Source organism: Stenella coeruleoalba (assembly GCF_951394435.1).
Source record: "Stenella coeruleoalba genome assembly, chromosome: 2".
Classification (NCBI taxonomy): domain Eukaryota; kingdom Metazoa; phylum Chordata; class Mammalia; order Artiodactyla; family Delphinidae; genus Stenella; species Stenella coeruleoalba.
In genome coordinates, this window is record NC_137147.1 from 47,436,062 (window position 1) to 47,455,379 (window position 19,318).

Below are 19,318 nucleotides of genomic sequence, written 5' to 3' on the forward strand. Positions count from 1 at the left end.
CAGTTGTTAACCTTATGGGAGTTCCCTTGTATTGTATTTGTCATTTTTCCCTTGTTGCTTTCTATAATTTTTCTTTGTCTTTAATTTTTGCCAATTTGATTCCTATGTGTCGTGTTGTGTTTCTCCTTGGGTTTATCCGGTATGGGACTCTCTGCACTTCCTGGACTTGGGTGATTATTTCCTTTCCCATGTTAGGGAAGTTTTTGAATATAATCCCTTCAAATATTTTCTCGGGTCCTTTCTCTCTCTCTTCCCCTTCTGGGACCTCTGTAATGTGAATGTTGTTACACTTAATGTTTTCCCAGAAGTCTCTTAGGCTGTCTTCATTTCTTTTCATTCTTTCTTTTTATTCTGTTCGGCAGCAGTGAATTCCACCATTTTGTCTTCCAGGTCACTTATCCTTTCTTCTGCCTCATTTATTCTGCTATTGATTGCTTCTAGTGTATTTTTCATTTCAGTTATTGTGTTGTTCATCTCTGTTTGTTTGCTCTTTAATTCTTCTAGGTCTTTTTTAAACATTTCTTGCATCTTCTCGATCTTTGTCTCCATTCTTTTTCTGAGGTCCTGGATCATCTTCACTATCATTCTGAATTCTTTTTGTGGAAGGTTGACTATATCCACTTCATTTAGTTGTTTTCCTGGGGTTTTATCTTGTTCCTTCGTCTGGTACATAGCCCTCTGCCTTTTCATCTTGTCTATCTTTCTGTGAATGTGGTTTTTGTTCCACAGGCTGCGGGATTGTAGTTCTTCTTGCTTCTGCTGTCTACCCTCTGGTGGATGAGGCTATCTAAGAGGCTTGTGCAAGTTTCCTGATGGGAGGGACTGGTGGTGGGTAGAGCTGGCTGTTGCTTTGGTGGGCAGAGCTTAGTAAAACTTAATCCGCTTGTCTGCTGATGGGTGGGGCTGGGTTCCCTCCTTGTTGGTTGTTTGGCCTGAGGCGACCCAACTCTGGAGCCTCCCCGGGCTCTTTGCGGGGGCTAATGGCGGACTCTGGGAGTTCTCACACCAAGGAGTAATTCCCAGAACTTCTGCTGCCAGTGTCCTTGTCCTCATGGTGAGACACAGCCACCCCCACCTCTGCAAGAGACCCTCCAACACTAGCAGGTAGATCTTATTCAGTCTCCTGTGGGGTCACTGCTCCTTTCCCTGGGTCCTGATGCACACACTAGTTTGTGTGTGCCCACCAAGAGTAGAGTCTCTGTTTCCCCCATTCCTGTCAAAGTCCTGCAATCAAATCCCGTTAGCCTTCAAAGTCTGATTCTCTAGGAATTCCTCCTTTCGTTGCTGAACCCCCAGATTGGGAAGCCTGACGTGGGGCTCAGAACCTTCACTCCAGTGGGTGGCCTTCTGTGGTATAAGTGTTCTGTGGTATAAGTGTTTGTGAGTCATCCACACAGCAGTTATGGGATTTGATCTTATTGTGTTTGCGCCCCTCCAGCCATCTCATTGTGGCTTCTCCTTTGTCTTTGGGTGTGGGGTATCCTTTTTGGTGAGTTCCAGTGTCTTCCTGTCAATGATTGTTCAGCAGTTAGTTGTGATTCTGGTGTTCTTGCAAGAGGGAGTGAGAGCACGTCCTTCTACTCCACCATCTTGAACCAATGCTGATTTTCATATGTTGAACCATCCCTGCATCCCAGGAATCAGTCCCTCTTGGTCATGGTGTTTAATCCTTTTAAAGTTTTGTTGAATTCATTTTATTAGTATTTTATTGAGGATATTTGCATGAGTTTTCATCAGGCATATTGGTCTGTAGTTTTCTTTTCTTATAGTATCTTTGTCTGGTTTTGGTATGAGAAAAATGTTGGCCTCATACAATAAGTTTGGAAGTGTTCCCTCCTCTTTATTTTTTTGGAAGAGTTTGAGAAGGATTGGCATTAATTCTTTTGAAATGTGTGATAGAATTCTACAGTGAAGTCATCTCTGCCTGCACTTTACTATGTTAGGAGATTTTTGATTGCTGATTCAGTCTCTCCTTACTAGTTATATGTTCAGGGTTTCTATTTCTTCTTTATTCAGTCTTTTTTTTGGCCATGCTCTGTGGCATATGGGATCTTAGTTCCCCAACCAGGGGTCAAACCTGTGCCCCCTGCAGTGGGAGCATGGAGTCTTAACCACTGCACCACCAGGGAAGTCCTTGATTTAGTCTTGGTAGGTGTATATGTCTAGGAGTTTATCAGTTTCTTCTAGTTTATCTAATTTGTTGGTGTATAATCATTCATAGCAGTCTCTTATAGTCCTTCATTTTCTTATATTGTTTTTTGAAAATTTCTAAGTTGTAATCTCACCCCTGGTGCAAGAGTGCTTCTGTCACTTTGTATATTTTATACTAATTTATAATTTTAAAAATATACATATTTTTATAGATATGTAAAATTATTAGTAATTTTTATGGTACTATTAGCAATCTTCTTGGTACTACTCTATTACTTTTTCTATCTATCAAGGACATTTGTAATTTTGTCTTTTGTCTAATGGAATGGATTATAACTTTATAATTAAGGAACCATGGGGTTTTAGAAGAAGTATACCAGCTTGTATGGAAAGGGACAGAAACAGCACAAAATGAAAAGAAGTCTTTAGACTCCCCATATTCTATGGACAGGAAATGACTGAGAAATCTGCTCAGCTGCAAACACAGGCTCCCTTTTTTTGTAAGCAAGAAAGGATGAGTTGGAGGGCAGGTCAAGAGCCCAAATATGTAACCCAGAGCCTCAGACAACAAACCCCTAGGGAGCAGGACTGAGCCCTAATCAAGGAACTGGCTCATATGCCTGAATGGGCTTCAGAATCCCTACACACTAATGACCATTTTATGCTTCTGCTTTCTCCCCTTTCAAACAGTAATGTGTATAGTGGTTATCTTTTGCCTGTTCCATCATTGCCTATTGAGAATGGGGAAAAATAATTCATTCATTTCTTCAAATTGAGAGGAACAGTTCTCAAGGAGCTATATCCAAGAGACCACACTAGACCTGAATGTAGATGATGAGATCTTCGAGTTTGCATTGGTCTCAAAGTCTGATGGGATGAGGCTTGGAAATCTTGGAGAGAAGCGTTATTCGCATGGGATAGGGGTGGAAACTGTAGCCAGAGAGTAGACCATTGACTACAACAATTCATATCTGTCCCACTTGCAAAATATACTCACTTCTCTCTCCAAGCCCCCCAAAGCCTCATCCTATCAGACTTTGATTAAATTTTCCAAAGATGGCAATAACAACTCTCCCATCTCATAAACTCTCCTTATCATGTGACATAATCAATGTGCCTGTCCAGCGGTAGGGTCTTTGTCTTCTCTCATTGAACATGATTGCACCTTTGTGACTGCCTTGACCAGTAGAATGAGGCTGAAATGATGATATGTGGCTTCTGAGGCTATGTGTCATAGAATGCCATGTGCTTCTGCCTTGCTCTCTTTGATTGCTCATTCTTAAAACCCAGCTACTTTTCTGTGAAATTAAGCTTGAGGAGAAGTCATGTGAAGAGGAATTGAGGTCCGCAGCCCACGGTTCTGGCTGAGCTCATAATAGTCAGCAACAGCTTGCTAGCCAGTGAATGAGCCATCTTTAAAGTGGAACCTTCACCCTCCGGTCGAAATGCCCCACTAATGCAATGTGGACCAGAGATGAGCTTGCAGACATATGGACAAAATAAATGATTCTTGTTACTTTAAGCCATCAGGTGTTGGCGTGCTTTGCTACATACACAGTGATAGATGCTTGGAACACACCCTCATCTGTTTCTACGGCATTAACTACACTGATTCTCAGATTTGAATTTTCAGGTCCGATGTTTCTTCAGAGTTCCTGTCCCATATATTTAACTACTAACTAGATGTCTTTCTCCTAAGCTCTACATGTCCGGCATTAACGTGTTATCCTTTACCATCTGTTCTCGCTCCATTATCTTGGTTAATTTATTGTCCAGTCATTCATGGCAGAAACCTGGAAAACCATTCTCAGCTCCTACATCTCTCTGCATCTAATTTTAGATCTTAAATATCTTTTGAATTCTTCATCCTAACAGCCAGCGCTTTAATCCAGGTTCTCCCTCTCTCTCGTGTACTATTTTAGCAATAACAACTGATCTGGTCTATGTTGTATTCCTGTACTTCACTCTCTATAAGTTTATGCTCTCTGTTGCTTGCAGAGTGATATGTTTTATTTTATTTATTTATTTATAAAATATCTTTATTGAGCTATAGTTCACATATCAATTCACCCATTTAAATTGTAGGATTCATTGGTTTTTAGTATATGTTTTTTTGTTTCCGTTCTTTGGTTTTTTTTGGCCACATGGCATGTGGGATCTTAGTTCCCCAGAGTCTTAACCACTGGACCACCAGGGAAGTCCCTTTTTTCTTTTTTTTTTAAACATAGTGATATATTTTAAATACACATATATGATCTTGTTACAATAATTTTTGCAGTTCCTAACTGGCTTCCAATTATTTACAGAATAAAGCCCTACCTTCTTAGGAGGATATATATAGTTTTTAATGATTTGGCCCCTTGCCAGATCTCCAGTCTTACTGTCTGTTCCCCCTTTTTACTTTTTTAATACTAAATTTCTTATAGTTCTCCAAATACACAAAAAACCAGGCTTTTCTACTCCTTCAGGCTGTTATACCCATTCAGGTTTTGGCATAATTGAGCTATGTGTTGTTGTAGCACTGAGGTTCCCACCTTCTCGCTGGCTGTTGGCCGGTGTTGCTCTTACCTCCTACAGGCTGTTCTCAGATCCTGACCACGTGGCCCCCTCAGAAAATTGCAGTTTTCTCCCTCAAAGCCAGCAGACAAATCTCACTCCTTTGTGCTATGACAGTCTTACATGGTGTGACCTAATCCAGGGAATGACTCTGCTATAAGTATCACCCACACTCAAGGAATTAGGATTATACAAAATGTACACCAGGAATCTTGGGGACCATCTTAGAATTCTGCTTACCATAGGTAAATATAGATTTCTCTGTGAAAACTTTTATGATTAAAAAAACCCTCAATAATTAGAAATTTTACAAGAATGCATCTTCCCGTGTATCTGCTATTATCCACTCTGCTGGTTACTCAGTGGGCTCTTTCAATCTGGCAGCTCATGGTTCTTCAGTTGTGGGAAACTTGTGTGTATTTCAGTGATGATTTCTTCCCTTCTGTTTTCTCCCTTCTCTCTTTCTGGGACTCCTATTGGAATGTTGGACCCCTTGAACTAGTCCCTCAATTTTATCTTTTCTATTATCCATCTGTCTTTTGCTATACTTTCTGGCAGATTTATTCAACTGTATTTTTCATTTCTTTATGGATAGTCTATCTTCCCATCCTTTTGAGCTTATCAGTGGTGGTTTTCTGAACCTTCTTCTGAATAGTCTGTTTCCTCCACGTTACTTGTTTTTGTTTGTTCTGGTCTCTGTCTTTCATGTTAGAGGCTTTCCTTAGATGCTTGTTACTCCTTGTTCATGATTTAGAATCTGAAACTAAAAAAGCTGATTGGAAATTCTGAGGCTGTAGATCGCACTTGTTAGCTCTGAGCTCCATAGGGTGATTGGATCTGGGCTGCTTTCTGGTGAACCTCAATGTCAGTAGCTTTAGACTTTTTCTTGTGGTTACTCAAGGTCCCCAGAAAAGGAACTTCCAGTTTTCTGCTGGTGTACAGAAGTCTGGCTGCTAGCATACTGGAAACTGAGTGGGAAAGGGCTAAAAGGAGTCTCAGCATTTGGGTACTCAATCCCCCTGCTTTGGGTATGGTATTCCCACTCTCAGCTATTCCTGCAGTCCGGCCAGATTTCTTCTGGTGTGAGGGAGGGACCTAAGTTCATGGAGTTGGGGAGGGGAATCTAGGGATCTAATGCTTCCTCAAAAGTTTTACCTGTTCCTCCTTATTTTGGAGCCTTCCTGCCATTCCCCTTCCAATATTTCTCTCCCAGTTCCAGAGACACCAGGCAGTGACAGTTCCTGAGCAATTTTAGGATTCTGCAGTTAAAGTGGAATTGTCTCTTAGCTTTTCCTCTCTCATGGCTTTAGGGTTTTGTTCTCCAGCTTCCAAAATTTTGCTGCCTTTTCTCTTTTCCTTTCTTCACATATGTATGTTTATCTCTTTTGAAAAACCCTACTGCTGTAGTTGTGCTGGGATTTCTGGAGGGGGTGAAATTAGATGTGTATATTCAAGCTGATGTCAACTCAGATGTTCCTCATTGTTCTGTAATATGTCATTATATGTTAAATTCTTATGTGTAAGTATTTGTTCCTTAGTTATCTGTTCTGTTTTGTTTCAAATATCTATCTCTTTATTTATCAGTACCACAGTTTTTTATTGGTTTTTTTGTTTGTTTCTTTATAATATCCTTATCCTTTATGGTTGTAAATTTCTGTTTAACTCCTTGTAAAATTTGTTAGTTTCATAATGCTTAAACTATACAGGTACACTGGGAGCATTAAACTTAGAAAATCATGAGACCATTTCTGTTAATGTTAATGGATTTATTTCACAGACTTGTTTTTTCACTCATCTTTATTGATAAGAATTAGCAGGGTTTAAATCCAAATGTTGGAACATTATTATCACATAGTAAAGACGTTTTGTTCTTTTTCTAAATGAAGACTGAAGTTGCTGAAGATCCTCAACAAGTTTCAACTGTTCATCTTCAACTAGGATTACCACTGGTTTTTATTGTTAGTCAACAAGCTACATATGAAGCTGATAGAACAACTGCAGAATGGGTTGCTTGGCGTCTTCTGGGAAAAGCAGGAGTTCTGCTCCTGTTAAGGTATTTTAAATATAAAGTAGTCACTATACTGTATTTAGCAGAACACTAATATTTTTCTTATATGGCAGTCTGTTCACTTATAAATAAAATCAGATCTCTAACGGACTCTAATATAGTTAAAACCAGTTGCTGAGCTAAAGTCTTTAATTATCAGCTTGATTAATATTTAGACCTTTAAACTTTGCTAAATGAAGCTGTAGATTAAGACAGAGGGTAGAAAATCTGATCTGTGTTTATGTGTAAAATTTCTCAGACTCACTAAATTGTAATCTTTCTTCATAAACATTTTTTAGTATAAGAACTTACAGCTCTATTTTAGATTGACATCCTGGATGACTATTATTCTTGAGATTAACAACATAAAACATTTATTTCCATTTTGAAAAAGGGACTCTTTGGAAGTGGACTTTCCTCAGAATGCTAATGTGGTCTTCAAAAGAGCAGAAGAGGTTAGTCGTTTTATATATTGGTCTACAGTGTCTGCTTATTTAATACATGCGGTCCTAAAGTAACATACACTTATTATAGGAAAATTCTGTGAATTGCCACTATTCAAAGATAATTGCTGTTAACATTTTGGTGTGTTTTTTTCATCTGTTACTCTGTCTCTCCGTGTGTGTGTGTTTATTTAAATATATATGTATTCTTTATTAATTTTTTTTGAATGCCAAGTGTCTCCTGTACTCTTTTATTATCATCATAGTCTTTGCATCAAGATACATAGCAATGATAGCAGGTTTCTTTTTAAAGCTTAGTATTAAATATTAAATATCTTTCCCCACTTTAATTTTACATTACTCTGCCAAGAAAAAAATTAAAACTCAAGTTATCTGAAGCCTGGACACACCTCCATGATTAGCCGGGCTGTGTAAAAGTTGGTGGCTTTGTTCTTCCTGCTGTGTGAGCAGGTCCAGGCCCTCAAAAGATGGATGAGGTTATCATTGTTTTTCAAAAGTGTGCTACAAAAACGGATGGCCTGTTATAAGCCAGGTTACAAAGTCAAAACGTGGGTGAGGGAGGGACAGTTTCTTCTGGAAACAGAATTTCTGAAGAGTCCCAGTCCATCATTTTTCCCCAGAATGGCTGGAGGGGGCGTAAAATCTCAACATGAGTTTCAAAGCCCCATCTCTGTGAGGGGACAGTAGTTGCCTTACTGAGGAGGGCGCGGCTCAGTGGTGAGGCGGCCACGTCTGCCCATCCCCACTGCTCTCAGCGAGGGAAAGGAGAGTTTATTGCCCAGGAGTGTGAAGTGGGCTGAAGATCGGTTGGTACTGAATTCTCTAAGAGGTTTCTTCTAGAAACAGACAACTCAGACCCTTGCTCTCACTTTAGCAAAGAAGTTATTTTAAAAGCACTTGGAAAGTTCCTCCTGCGCCCTTGCAGGGCGGCTCAGAGGAGGGAGTCGTCAGTACAGCCCCCTTCCAGGCCATATCGGAACTCCTGAAAGTTGGAGACCCCGTAGAAGTGGATGAAGGCGGCTGCTACCACCAGGACGTGGAAGATCTGATGAAACTAGAACCACATGTCGGATTTTAGAGGGAAGAAGCGCTCGGGAACCCGTGCGGCATAAAGGCCAGCTCTGGTGATGTACATCACAGCCATGAGGAAGAACCAGCCCATCTGGCCCACCGTGGTGGCCTTGACGAAGCCCTCCACGATTGTAAAGTGCATGGTGGGCACGATGCCGCTCAAGCCAAGCCCCAGGAACACCCCTGCTCTTGTCTGCTGGTGCTTAGGAGTGGCAAGCCGGTGCCACTGCAGCACAATGATGGCAGAGGTGCCCACGCTGGAGAGGTAGATGAGCCATGGCTGTGGGGAGCAGTAGAAGGAGTAACAGAGCCAGGGGACAAAGCTCCCCCGTAATCAGCAGGGCAATCCCTGAATAATCCAGTTGGGAGAAGGTCTGAGAGACCTTCTCTGAGTGATAATAGACAGTGTGAAAGAGCCAGGAGAAGCTGAGGCAGAGCCCCGCGCCCAGGAAGAACATCCCGAGCACCACCTTCTCCTGAAGAGGGGTCATGAAGTACGTGTTTGGTCTCAGCATGGTCAGGATTCCCAGAAAGTGAAACGTCACAAAACCAAGCAGGTGGGTCCAGAAGTTGCCCGTCTCCATGTGGATGCGGAAGATGCTCTTGAAGCAGGCCCGGAAGGAGGGCATGGGCGGCCTGTGGCCGTACAGCAGGTAGTCGTTGTCCTTCAGCCAGTTGGGGAGCACGTTGTGCGGATGACCCTCCAGTGCCCCTCCCAGACCTTATGCACAAACTCCTCCATCTTCTCCGTGGCATGGTGGGCTTGCAGGGGAAGTGTCAGCACCCACCCCTCCTCCTCCTCTTCCTGAGGCACTGGGCATGCCTGCTCTTCTTCAGCTTTGCTTGGGCTGGCAATGCCCTGCTTGCCTAGCTCCTCTAGCAGGGGGCCCAGCTCAGCCAGCTCTGCTGTGTCAGCCTCCCTGTTCCCGGCAGGAGCCCCACTGCCCTGGGCCACCACAGGTCCTTTGTGAGAAGACATCTGGCTGGTACCTCAATGCCCTGTGGCTTCAGCTTGGGGAAAGGGTGGGGTCTCTAGGGCCCAGGGAGCAAAGAGTTCCCTGTGATGGAAGACAGGCGGGCGGTGGGCTCTGCTCGGGGCCGCGGACCCCGCGCTACATCCCGCGGCACTGGAGGCGGCCTGTGGCCAAGCGGTGTGAATCTTCTGCCTATATATATATTGTAAAGAAATTTAGGATCATGCTATATATCCTGCTTTTCATGTACAGTTATATTTCATTACTTGCTATTGTGCTGTGATGCCTGCCTTTGTACACTGTTTTGGACATCTCTGATTCTTTCCTTTTGCTAAATTTCTGGAAGTAAGTTTTATTAAAGGAAATGGGAATTTTTAAGACTTTTAAAATACATTGTCAAATTTCCCTCCAGAAGGGTTATACTTTTACCAGCAGGGTTTGGAATTTCTTGTTTCTCATACATCTTTGCCAGTACTGAACAGTAATCTTAAAAAAAAAAATCATTTCTATACACAAAAAAAGTTTCAGTATTAATTTGCATGTCTTTGATAACTTTGACTAGTTAGGTCATTTGTAATTCCTCTGTAAATTTCTGTCAATGTCCCTTTTTCCTTAAATTGTTCTTAATTAAGAACTCTTTAATTCTGAACATCTTGTAAATATTATATACATATGCTAAAAAATTATTGATATGTTTATGAACTGCCAGACAGTTTAAACTTAAACTCCCTTGCATAAGTCTATGATAGGAATACTGGGCTAAAGAGTCAGAAGACTTGGATTCTGTTCCTGCTAGTTCTGGGTCCAGATAACTGAATTAACTTCTTCAAGCTCAGATTTTTCATTTGTGAAATAGTCGTAAAACCTCCCCTTCTAACTTACAAGAAGTTTTATGAGACCCAATAGGAAAATACTTTGAGAACTGTAGTATTGTTCAAATGTGTACACTGTGGGGCTAGTATGCTTTGCTTTTTGACCAGGTAATGGAAAGAATACTTTCTGAAGCTATTTTTTTTACTATTAGGTAAAGACCCCTAAGTAAGAAATTACTTAATTTGTCATCGGGAAATAGGTTTTGTAGAAGAATTAAAGTTCATGCTGTTGTCCCAGTGCATATAAAAGTTATATATATACTATACTGTAGTCTAGTAAGTGTGCCATAGCATTATGTCTAAAAAAACAATGTATATGCCTTAATTTAAAAATTCCTTATTGCTAAAAAAATGCTAACCATCATCTGAGCCTTCAGTGAGTTGTAATCTTTTTGCTTGTGGAGAGTCCCGCCTTGATGTTGACGTGGCTGCTGACCGACCAGGGCAGTGGCTGCGGCGGTTTCTTAAGATCAGACGACAGTGAAGTTTGCCCCGTTGATCGACTCCTCCTTTCCTGAAAGATTTCTCTGTAGTATGCTACAGAGCAATGCTGTTGGTAGAATTTTACCCAGAGTAGAACGTCTTTCACAATTGGAGTCAATCCTCTCAGACCCTGCTGCTGCTTTATCAACTTAGTTTTTGTAATATTCTCAATCCTTTGTTGTCGTTTCAACAGTCTTCACAGCATCTTCACCAGCAGTGGATTCCATCTCAAGAAACCACTTTCTTTGCTCATCCATAAGAAGCAACTCCTCATCCCTTCAAGTTTTATCATGAGGTTGCAGCAGGGATAATTTACTAAAATAATCCAGTAGCCTAAAATTTCATGTTTTAAAAATGTTTTGGTTGAGGCTTAGTGAAAGAAATTTTAATGGAATAATTTCAATGGAATAGAATTTGGTATTCTTAAAATACCTAGGGGCAGATAGTATTTTTATGTTTATGGCTAAACAGGCAATTAAACTTTTTAGTGGAATTTTTTTAGATGAAGTATTATTCTGAATATTTCTGTAGAATACAAAATAATTTTGTCTCTGTTTGCAATAAAATTGTATATATTTTTATACCTCAATTGTATTGAGGTAGGAGTTACTGTTATATGTAAAATGCTTCAGATGTCAGTGTAATGTGATTGTGACAAGAAGCAAGCGAGACTTGCAGTTCTTTTTTGCCCTCTTTTTCAGTAGCACACACTATCTTTCTATAACGTATACTTTGGATGCTTTTAATAGTGATCGTGGAGTTAATTTACCTTTTTTAAAAAAAATATTAAAATTGAGGTTCAGAGGTTTAGTTTCATTTCATTTTAGTATCAAACAAGTAAAACATTTTTGTATTAAAATGCTTTGTTATATTTTAGTCATATCTTTTAAAATTAATGTATTTCTAGGGAGTGCCAGTGGAATTTTTGGTGTTAAATAATATTGATTTAATCGTATCCCGTGTGGAAAGTAGTATGCACATTGAGGAAATGCACGAAGATGAAGACAATGACATTGAAGGTCCAGATATGGGTAATATGTTTTTTTGATGATCATGCTCCCCTCCCATTTATGCCCAACATCCTTAAGGTCAGTGAAATTTCAGTGAATTAACTGTCACATTCAAGAATGTGAAGAGGCCTGAAGAAATTAATTTTGAATTTCATTTTAGCAACTTGATGAGGTGTAAAGATATAAGGATGCTCTATTTTGTTTAGTGCAATACCCTTCATTGTTACATGTCAGGCTTCTAGCTTTCCACAAGTGTGTCTTTATCCTCCACATCATTTCTTTCAGCCCTACTGGTCTACTCCATGTTTAAAAAGGACCCAGGAGCCACAGTATGATATTTTATTTTTATTATTCCTATTAGGATATGAAATTCTGATAAATATAGTTGTATTTGTAGTTGTAAATGAATCCAATTGTTAGCAGTATAGGGAGTAAATTTTGATAACATTTTAATAATTCTTTTTAATATGTTATTTCTGTTTTTCTTTTTATTGCTTACATTTTTGAAGTATTCTATAGTTTTCAAGGCTATTTCCCACTCATTATTTACTTTGATAGCTGTCCTCTGAGTTAGCTGAGGTCACCTTCGTTTTGTAGAGGAAAAAATCTGTGTTTTAGCTCAGTTAAGTGATCTGCCCAATGTCACACAAATGGCATGTGGAGCATTCTGACTTGAAATCTTACTTACGATCATTATCATTCCTAGTACTTCTTTTATAACATCAGTCCTATTCTGAAATTGCTTATTTACTTTTCTCTCTATTGGTCTATAAAATTTCTAAGGCAGGGATTATGTCTTGTGCATTCTTGTATCCCATTTAGCAAATACTTGAATTTTTATATAGTACTATTATCATGAGTCCCATTTAGTAAACACTTTTTAAATAATTAATTAATTTATTTATTTTTGGCTGTGTTGGGTCTTTGTTGCTGTGCGTGGGCTTTCTCTAGTTGCAGCGAGCGGGAGCTACTCTTCGTTGCAGTGCGCGGGTTTCTCATTGTGGTGGCTTCTCTTGTTGTGGACCATGGGTTCTAGGTGTGCAGGCTCAGTAGTTGTGGCTCGCAGGCTCAGTAGTTGTGGCACACGGGCTTAGTTGCTCTGCGGCACGTGGGATCTTCCCGGACCAGGGCTCGAACCCGTGTCCCCTGCACTGGCAGGTGGATTCTTAAACACTGGGCCATCAGGGAAGTCCCGTAAATACTTTTTATATAGTCCTATTATCATGAGTCCCAAGATGGAAGTAATTTACATATTGTTTTCATGAGGTCCCTTTATTATTAGGATCAACATCTATATTATACATTTAATAAGGGCTCTGAGCTTTAACTGTTACTGGTGACCAGCTTCTTGGTTTGAGCACTGCTCTAGTTTTTTTCTGATATACAGAGGTTAGAATTGCTCATGATTTAAGCCAGAGTTCTTCTCCGTAGCATCGTCATTGTATAGGCAGATCTGTGTTCTGCTCTCTTGCTCCCTGCTTTATTCCTATCATGGTTCATATATTCTTCAGAGTCAGAGGAATTATCTGTCAATTTAATAAGATTCCTGTCCTCAGTGGTAGTTGCCTGTTTCAAAATTTCATTGTTGCCATGTCCCCTGTTTTACTTCCTGATTCTCTGGCTTTAGTTTGCCCTCTGGTGCTGCCTTCTCTTTTTTTCTAACTCTCCCCTATCTTCTCTCCTCAGCCCAGTTCTCATGTTTCTTAAACAGCTTTCTTTTTTTGCTTTGTAGTGGAATTTTTTGCTTTGTTTTGTTTTTTGGGGTTTTTTTTTTTTGGTCTTAACTTCCTATGTTTGTAATCCATACTGACCCATAATATAGTTTGATGTCGTGCCCATATACACAGTTTCCTTCTCATTTTCATTTCATTCCCATTTATATGAGACATGGATGAGGGTTTGGAAAGAGCTTGTTATGATGTAAGAGCAGAATATAAAGAAAAATGCCCTTCAAAGGAAATGGGCACAAGATGAATCAGAATTAAATGGACTGAAGTCTCCAAAAGGAGAGTATGAAAAAGAAAAACAAACGTGTGGCTAAAGAGAGTGAGTGTGTGTGTATATATATATATATATATATATATATATATATATATATATATGAATTGGTGAAAGTTTGAGCTGAGGAATAAATAAATTTATAAATTATAAATTTATAAATTTATAAATGAGGGTGGCTTATTAAGAGAATGGGGAAGCAAGAAGGAGGTGTTTGGACAAGAGAAGAGAAGAAAGGATGGATTGGGAAATAAGAATGGACTGGCAGGAAAATGAAAATACATGAATAATAAGAAAAAAATACAGTAAATGAGAAAATTGGCCTTTATTAATTTTGGTATTGAGGGCATAACTTTTAGTGCCATAGAATGTGGTATTTAAAAGTACCTTAAAATTAATAGTCGAACTCTTATGTTTCACAGGTTTGAATATTGAGACACAGAGTTATATAATTGACTAGAGTTACACAGCTAAAAATTGCCAGTAGGGTACTGAAATCCAGACCTAGTATTTTATTTTATAGTATTAGCAATCATATGGAAAATAATAATTTAGTTTTCTGAATGCATTGCCTTTCTCACTTCCTCCTTTCCTTTCTTTTTAATATCTTGTTACAGAGAATTATAAACTTACCATAAAGCAGACAGCATAATAGAACAAATCTCCAGGTACCCATTACCTGGCCTCGCCCAGCCACCATCAGTTTATGGCTAATCCTATTCCAATCACTGCCCTCCCTTTATTATTTTGCAGCAAATTCCAAACATACAAATTCATCCATAAATATTTCCCTGTGTATTTCAGAAATGTAAGGATTCTCCTTTTAAAATTAACATAATTAATGCTATTACTACATCTACAAAGTTAACAATAATTCTTAATATCAGAGAGTCAGTGTTCAGATTTCAACTTTATCATGATTTTTCATGCCACTGTTGCTTTGTACATGCTGTCCCTTTTACTCCATATGCCTCTACTGCCTGCCTAAGTTTTATTTTTCTTTTAATGTTCATCTTGTGTCAACTCTTCTAGGAAGCTTGTCTCTCTTATCAAGTTAGATGTCCCTCCAGTGTTATCATACAATCTATATAAATTCCAATAGGATATTTGTGAATTCATAATGTGTTTTTTATTTTTTTACCACATACTTTGATGGATGGATGAATGGGTGGGTGGATGGGTCTATCTGTCTATCTTAATGAAAAGTTTTTTTTTTTTAAGATTTAATTGACATGTAACATGTTAGTTGAACACCATAATGATTCAATATTTCTATATATTGTGGTTAGTGAAAGTTTTTTATATATTCAGAAATCCACCCTTAACTCAATACACTTAGAATAAAATTCAAAATTCTTGGCTTATATGGCCTCTTATAATCCAGCTACTGTCTAGCCTAGAGTTTTCTGATGTTATTTCTTCAGGCCATCTTGTTTTAGTCAAATTTGCCTTCCCTCAGTACCTAGAATATGCTTAGCTCTTATTTCTCAGAGTTTTGCATGTGTTTTCCCTTTGCCTAAAACATCCTTTTATTGATTCTCTATCTGGTGGACTTTGGATCTCCCAATCTAAATCTCTCTGTTAAAATCTCTCACTGTGTATTTTACCTTTCCTCTTAAACTGATCACATTTATAGTTATATATTTATTTAGTGATCAGTTTATTGACTGACTTTTCCATAGATAGAGGCTCTAAGTGGTCAGGGACTATGTCTGTTTTGTTTACCACTTTCCTTAGTGTCTGTCACAGTGCTTGGCATGTAGTAGAAGCTAAAGAAACACTGTCAAATATGTATGGTAGGACTTTCTTGGCTTATAAATTAATATGTTGATTAGAAATAAAAGAGCGATATTTATATTATTTCTTGACAAGTTTAACGCCTTTTGGAATTGACTAAAACTTGACAATTTCTGGGTCAGGAAGCATCTGAGAGTCATTTAAGATAGGAAGCCAGACAACTGGAAAGTTTTCTAAATATCATGCATTTTAAATATTAAGATTGTATGAATTCAGAAGTTTTTATAAAATACCAAATTTTCACATGCTTGCCTGGGAGAAGAGCTTAAATTTTTAAAATTATACATTTATATTTATATTAATTCCTCTTCAAACATTTTAGATATTCAAGATGATGAAGTGGCAGAAACTGTTTACAGAGACAGGAAGAGACAGTTACCTTTGGAACTCGCAGTGGAACTAACAGAAGAGACATTTAATGCGACAGTAACAGCTTCTGACAGCATAGTGCTTTTCTATGCTGGCTGTGAGTATGAGCCTTTAGAGGTGACTACTATATTGCATATTAGCGCATTTAAAGTAGGCAGACTTTATTTTTGCATTCTGTTATAGCACATTTTAAAGTGACATAATTTTCATATGTTCCACACTTTGAAATATTTACTTCTAGCTGATTCTGGGGTTGTAAAACTGATTATATATATCTGACTTACAAATTGAAGGTTCATGATTAAACTAGATGTTAAGCTTACTAATTTAGAAAAATTATTGTTATTCAAGCTAACGACTGATTAACAGTTATTATAGATTTATAGGCACTATATTGCTTTTATCCTCAAACAATAGCTGTTCAAGTATACTCCTTGCAGTATGAACGTAGAAACCCTCTTAAATGTTTGAACAATATTGACTACTGCGTACTAGGATATTTCTTACTAATAAATAACAATTTGGGGAAACCCCATAAATCTATATGTTTGTTATATATAAGTATGGATGCTTTAGAGCAGGGGTCCCCAACCCCCGGGCCATGGACGCGTACTGGTCTGTGGCCTGTTAGGAACCGGGCCACACAGCAGGAGGTGAGCAGCAGGCAAGCCAGCGAAACTTCATCTGTATTTATAGCCGCTCCCCATTGCTCGCATTACTGCCTGAGCTCTGCCTCCTGTCAGCATTGTGGTGAGTCGTATAATTATTTCATTATATATTACAATGTAATAATAATAATAATAAATGTAATGTGCTTGAATCATCCCGAAACCATCCCCTTACCCTCCAGTCCGTGGAAAAATTGTCTTCCACGAAACCAGTCCCTGGTGCCAAAAAGGTTGAGGACCACTGCTTTAGAGATATGTACATTGTAATATCTGTTTAATTTTTTATTTTAACGTAGGGCAGGCAGTATCCATGGCATTTCTGCAGTCCTACATCGATGTGGCAATTAAGTTGAAAGGTATACTGTGGTATGCATGCTTATTTTCCTGATTTTGAGCCATAGCTATTTGTATAACTGTGTCATGCTAAAGATGTAGAAACCCATGTAAAATTTCAGGTTATTATGTTTGTGTCTCCAAGGTTAATAAGTTAATGAACCATGAGTTTCAGAACTCTCAGAAGCATTCACTTTGATTGTCTTCATAAAACTGTCTTGTAGCTACATAGTTAATCCAGTAATCTTTTTGGCTGAATTCAGTCATTCAGCAAACATTTATTGAGTGCCTACTCTGTGCCAGTTACTGTTAAATATTATTAAATATATACTAAATACTATATATACTAAATACTATTAAATAAAATTTTGATAGATAAGACCACATCCTAATGAAGGAACTAAGATACCAGTGTTCTTGAAGCTATACAGTTAGGATATTTTTTAATAGCTAGGATCTTTTTATTTTAACTATTCTATGAAACCTGATTCAGTGGTAGACAAATAAGAATCCAAGGAATGAACTCAAAATGTCTATGCCACCATCCCAGCAAAGAAAAAAGGAGGAGTAGGGAGGCCTCTTAGCATTAGTAAGAGACAGATAGTGTTGGCTTAGGTAAGTATAATGTTTTGTAATCACTTGAATAAGACAGAATATATCATGCTTTGTATCTTTAATATGATTTCCTCTACTCTATTTTTCTTGTTAATAAAAGCTATTATGGCTAAATAGGCTTTTTCTTGGCTACTCCAGGAATGCATCCACCATTTAGTTTTGAGGCACTAGCTTACAGGCTCTTTCATTTTTTAGTAAGTTCCTTATGGGTGGAGAGTGTGTCTTATACTCGGCTCACTGGACTTGGTGCATTGCATTACATTACAGAATATCTGGTGTTTAATAATTGTTGAGTAAATGATTAAGCAAATATAGTAGAGTTTCATAAATTTTGTTTTATTTAGTGGAAAATGTGTACTGGTATACAACTTAAATATTGAGGACTTTTGTGAACTCAAGAAATAGATTCCAGAAAGTCAATCCTAAATGCAACATCTTCTACAGTAATAAAAACATCAGAGGTATAAAAAATCATTTTTGAACCATTTCTCTTCCATTCATTTCCCAACCACATTTGATCCAACTTTTGATTATTTCATTCCCCAAGTGAAGAGATGATTAAGTCTATAGATACTGTGATCCCTAACTTTTTTTTTTTTTTTTTTTTTGCGGTACACGGGCCTCTCACTGTTGTGGCCTCTCCCGTTGCGGAGCACAGACTCTGGATGCGCAGGCTCAGTGGCCATGGCTCACGGGCCCAGCTACTCCGTGGCATGTGGGATCCTCCCGAAACGGGGCACGAACCCATGTCCCCTGCATTGGCAGGCGGACTCTCAACCACTGCACCACCAGGGAAGCCCCTTAACTTTTTTTTTTTTTTAAAGCAATCTTGTCATTCTCTTTTAGATTCTCCTTTATGGTGGCAATTTATAGACAGATTTAAGTTTCTTCTCTTAGGTTTTCCAGGCTTATTGGTAAATAATTAGAAGAAAGAAAAAGGGGGAAAATATAAACCACAATGAAATAGTAATTGGATAATGTCCCTGAATAATAGAATTATTCCCCCCTCCCCAGGCCATTTGGTTAGATACCAAATGAAAATGGAAAAAGATTCTCTTACTTTCTTCTCTGTTAATGACCAAATAAAGATGTGACCCCTCAGTGCAAGGACTCTTGGTTGTATGTGTTTGTAGAATAAAAAAGCAGATAACCAGGGCTTCCCTGGTGGCGCAGTGGTTGAGAGTCCGCCTGCCGATGCAGGGGACACGGGTTCGTGCCCCGTTTCGGGAGGATCCCACATGCCGCGGAGCAGCTGGGCCCGTGAGCCATGGCCACTGAGCCTGCGCATCCGGAGCCTGTGCTCCGCAACGGGAGGGGCCACAACAGTGAGAGGCCTGCGTACCGCAAAAAAAAAAAAAAAAAAAAAGCAGATAACCAACCCAAGGGCTTGATTCCTTTTTTGATTAGTATGTTCTTTATGAATAACAATCCTGTTAGTAATTAGATATCAGATAAATGGATTGTTTTGGAAGTTCATGAGGCTTAATATAGAAATGCATACTATATGTAAGAATAGTGTTTTGTGTCTATGGTGAAGCCTATACTGTAATTTTGTAAATTGGGAAAATATTGTAATACTTTGGTCCTTTAGTCCTGTAATCTCTCATGTTGATTTGGGAAAAAGCCACTTTTTATCTCTTAGTACAAGAGGATGGAGAATATTTTATAGTCAGTCACAAGGTGGCAGCAAATGTCAAGTTTTTATAATTACATAGTATCTGTAGCTAAGAGAGTCTGTTTTGCTTTGTTTTTCTTTTAAATTAAGACCCCTATTTGGAATTGCTGCATTGATAAAGTATGTGGAATGTAATACTACAGTCAGCTTAGAATATTAGACTATTTCCATTTGAAACATGATTAAGTATTGAAACCATTTTACAGGAAAGAAAATTAAAATGTGATAACTTCAG

At 38.6% G+C, this 19,318-nt stretch overlaps 1 protein-coding gene and 1 pseudogene across 5 annotated transcripts in view; one reads left to right on the forward strand and one right to left on the reverse strand.

Annotated features, from left to right (window-relative positions):
- Nucleotides 1-19,318, forward strand: part of TXNDC16 (thioredoxin domain containing 16) — a 111,917-nt gene that overhangs the window by 50,695 nt on the left and 41,904 nt on the right. For all 4 annotated transcript variants that reach the window (XM_079913220.1, XM_079913223.1, XM_079913221.1 and 1 more), the window contains 5 exons: nt 6,594-6,760; nt 7,149-7,209; nt 11,526-11,649; nt 15,746-15,889; nt 16,757-16,816. In XM_079913220.1, coding sequence (XP_079769346.1) covers nt 6,594-6,760; nt 7,149-7,209; nt 11,526-11,649; nt 15,746-15,889; nt 16,757-16,816 — 556 coding nt within the window. The remainder of the gene's footprint in view (nt 1-6,593; nt 6,761-7,148; nt 7,210-11,525; nt 11,650-15,745; nt 15,890-16,756; nt 16,817-19,318) is intronic.
- On the reverse strand, nt 7,445-9,975 carry LOC307182099 (adiponectin receptor protein 1-like; annotated as a pseudogene). The gene has a single exon. The product of its transcript is annotated as an adiponectin receptor protein 1-like (transcript).